Here is a 2,959-nt window from a genome sequence, read left to right as displayed (position 1 = left end):
TGAAATTTCAGAGCCAATCTTCTAAAAATAGTCTCTCTTCGTTTCACCCCCTGTCTCTATCACAACCTGAACTTTTTTATATTTAAATTTACTCACTCCATGCAATGTATAAAAATTATTAATACACAGGAAGACAGTGAAGCCACTCCTGATGAGACCTAACAGACTAAGATCAGAAGGAAGGAAAAGAAGACCTCCCCTACCAGTAGACTTGAGGAGGGGCATGCTTGGAAAAGGGGGGAGAAGGAAGGGATTGGGAGGGTAGGAGGGATGGAACTACTGGGGGGATACAAAGTAAATAAAGTGTAATTAATAAAGTAATAAATTAAAAAGATCTGAAAAAAATACTAATAATAGTAATTTTTGCATAAGTAGTTCCTCCAAACAAATTATTTATATTTATTTAATTTCAAGGTGCCTTGCTTTTTTAATACTATTATTTGGTGAAGCTGTCTGTATATTCAAATTTTATCTCAGCATCAATCCCACAACCAACTGTGAGTTTGAAAGTCATAGCATAATCTTTCCCTCTAGCTCAGATGTTCTCAAATTGTAGATTTAAGCCCCAATGACACTCACACAGGGACACCTAAGACCATTGGAAATATTTGCATTATGAATCATAAGTCACACAATTTCAGTTATGAAGTAGCAAAAAAATAGTTTTATGGTTGGGAATTAGCACAAGATGATTAACTACAAAAGGGTTGCAACATTCGGAAGGTTGAGAACCACCAGTTGAGACCATGCTGACTTAAAGTACATTAATGTATTATTTGCAGTTTAAGAAATGAGAAAAGGCATATACATTCATAATGAAAGCATGTTCTATGTTTATGTTTTGCCATATCAATTTAGTTTGCTTATTTGCAGCTGTAGTTGGATATTTTAATTATTATTTGTAACAATTCTCTTCACTTACAAAAATATATTATTTTCTGTTGGTGGACTTCACTGATATTTAATTTCTTTTACTTTACAGAATACTAGGGCTGGCTGAATTTTGTGCATTAGCAGAATCTGAGTTCTTGCATAGGATGAATTATATAATGATGTTTAAATATTTGTGCATTGATATTAACGTAAAATTTTAAGGCAGAAAGAAAAACATGTTTTTCTAAGGTGTGATATTATTTTTGTATTTTCTATAGATTTGTAAGAACAAACAAGAAATGAAGAACCAGTCAGTAGAGTTAGAGTACATATTGCTTGGACTGACCGATGATCCTCAGCTACAAATCCTGATTTTCCTGTTTCTGTTTTTTAATTACACCTTGAGCGTGATGGGGAACTTAGTGATCATCCTCCTCACCCTGCTGGATCCCCACCTCAAGACTCCAATGTATTTCTTCCTCCGGAATTTCTCCTTCTTGGAAATTGCATTCACAACTGCCTCCATTCCACGGTTCTTGACGAGCATTCTCACAGGAGACAGAACAATCACCTACAGTGCTTGTGCAGCTCAGTTATTCTTTCTCTTCTTAATAGGAGTCACTGAATTCTACCTCCTGGCTGCCATGTCCTTTGATCGCTATGTAGCCATCTGCAGACCACTGCACTACCCCATCATCATGAACAGCAAAGTGTGCCACCTGCTGGTCCTCAGCTCCTGGGTGACTGGGTTCTTAGTCATCTTCCCCCCTTTGCTCTTGGGACTCAAACTGGATTTCTGTGCCTCCAAAACCATAGATCACTTCTTATGTGATACTTCTCCTGTCCTGCAGCTGTCTTGTACAGACACACGTCTCATACAATGGATGGCTTTTGCCTTAGCTGTAATGACACTTGTCATCACCTTGATCTTAGTGATCCTCTCCTACACACTCATCATCAAAACCATCCTAAAGTTCCCTTCAGCTCAACAACGGAGAAAGGCCTTTTCCACCTGCTCCTCACACATGGTTGTGGTCTCCATTACTTATGGAAGTTGTATCATCATGTACATGAAAACATCAGCCAAGGAAAGAGTGACTTTAACTAAAGGTGTGGCTGTGCTCAACACTTCTGTGGCCCCTTTGCTAAACCCTTTCATTTACACCCTAAGGAACCAGCAGGTGAAGGACGCTTTCAAACATGTGCGTCATAGATTTTGTTTTCTGCAAAACAAGGTTTAGATATAAATAGTATCTCATTGAAACATGAGGAGTAAGCTGTACAGCAACTTTCTATTGCAGTTGTGATCTGAGCCATTTCATTCACTGAGTATTTAAGGCACATTAAGTTTTCCTCTCCAGATGCTTATGTGGTCTTCTATTTCATCATGTTTTCTTAACTGATGTGTTTGAGTATTTTTTCAATACCAGAATCTTAAATTATGTGTATTTAGATAAATTCTCTTCTTGTAACATTTTATGTTCTGAATGTTCATTCAACTGAAACTTGCTACACTTAACAAATTAATTAAGCTATTTTGCACATTGTAAAGGACAGATAAAAAATAATTATTTCATAAAATAATTGAAGTTTTCATAATGAAGTCAAATTTCATTTTAAAAAAGGTAAATAATTTTTCAAGATGAAAGATCACTTCTGAGGAACCTTGAATAATTAATCAAGGAAATATTTATAAATCTTATGAGTCATAATATAAAAATTTGCCAAGCAATTGGAATTTTGCTGAAAAACATTCTCTTGTACAAGCATGTTAATGGAGAATATGTAATTTTTTAACTTAATTAGATGATATTATACTTTAAAATATTTTAAGTATTTAGATCATAATTTGATGCAAATTGATATATTGCATTATAATTTCTAAATTTTGAAGATGATATCCAAAGATAGATATTTTCTTTTTTGTTTCCTTTGTATTCTTTTTATTGATGTTTTTATATTTATTTTTTTATTTATTACAGTTTATTCACTTTTTATCTCAGCTGTAGCCCCCTTTATGTCCCCTCCCAATCCTGCCCCTTCTTCTTCTTCTTCTTCTTCTTCTTCTTCTTCTTCTTCTTCTTCT

At 34.7% G+C, this 2,959-nt stretch overlaps 1 protein-coding gene across 1 annotated transcript; it reads left to right on the top strand.

Annotated features, from left to right (window-relative positions):
* The first annotated feature begins 1,166 nt into the window (after positions 1 to 1,166).
* On the top strand, positions 1,167 to 2,114 carry LOC129665574 (olfactory receptor 6C6-like). Its single transcript, XM_055592318.1, has one exon. It carries the CDS (start codon positions 1,173 to 1,175, stop codon positions 2,112 to 2,114), a length of 942 nt encoding a protein of 313 aa, XP_055448293.1. The 5' UTR covers positions 1,167 to 1,172.
* Positions 2,115 to 2,959: the final 845 nt, after the last annotated feature.

This window comes from Psammomys obesus, unplaced genomic scaffold (genome assembly GCF_907164565.1).
Source record: "Psammomys obesus unplaced genomic scaffold, mPsaObe1.curated_primary_1811, whole genome shotgun sequence".
NCBI lineage: Eukaryota > Metazoa > Chordata > Mammalia > Rodentia > Muridae > Psammomys > Psammomys obesus.
Note: the sequence above shows the minus strand (reverse complement) of the source record. Positions and strands in the feature narration are given on the sequence as shown.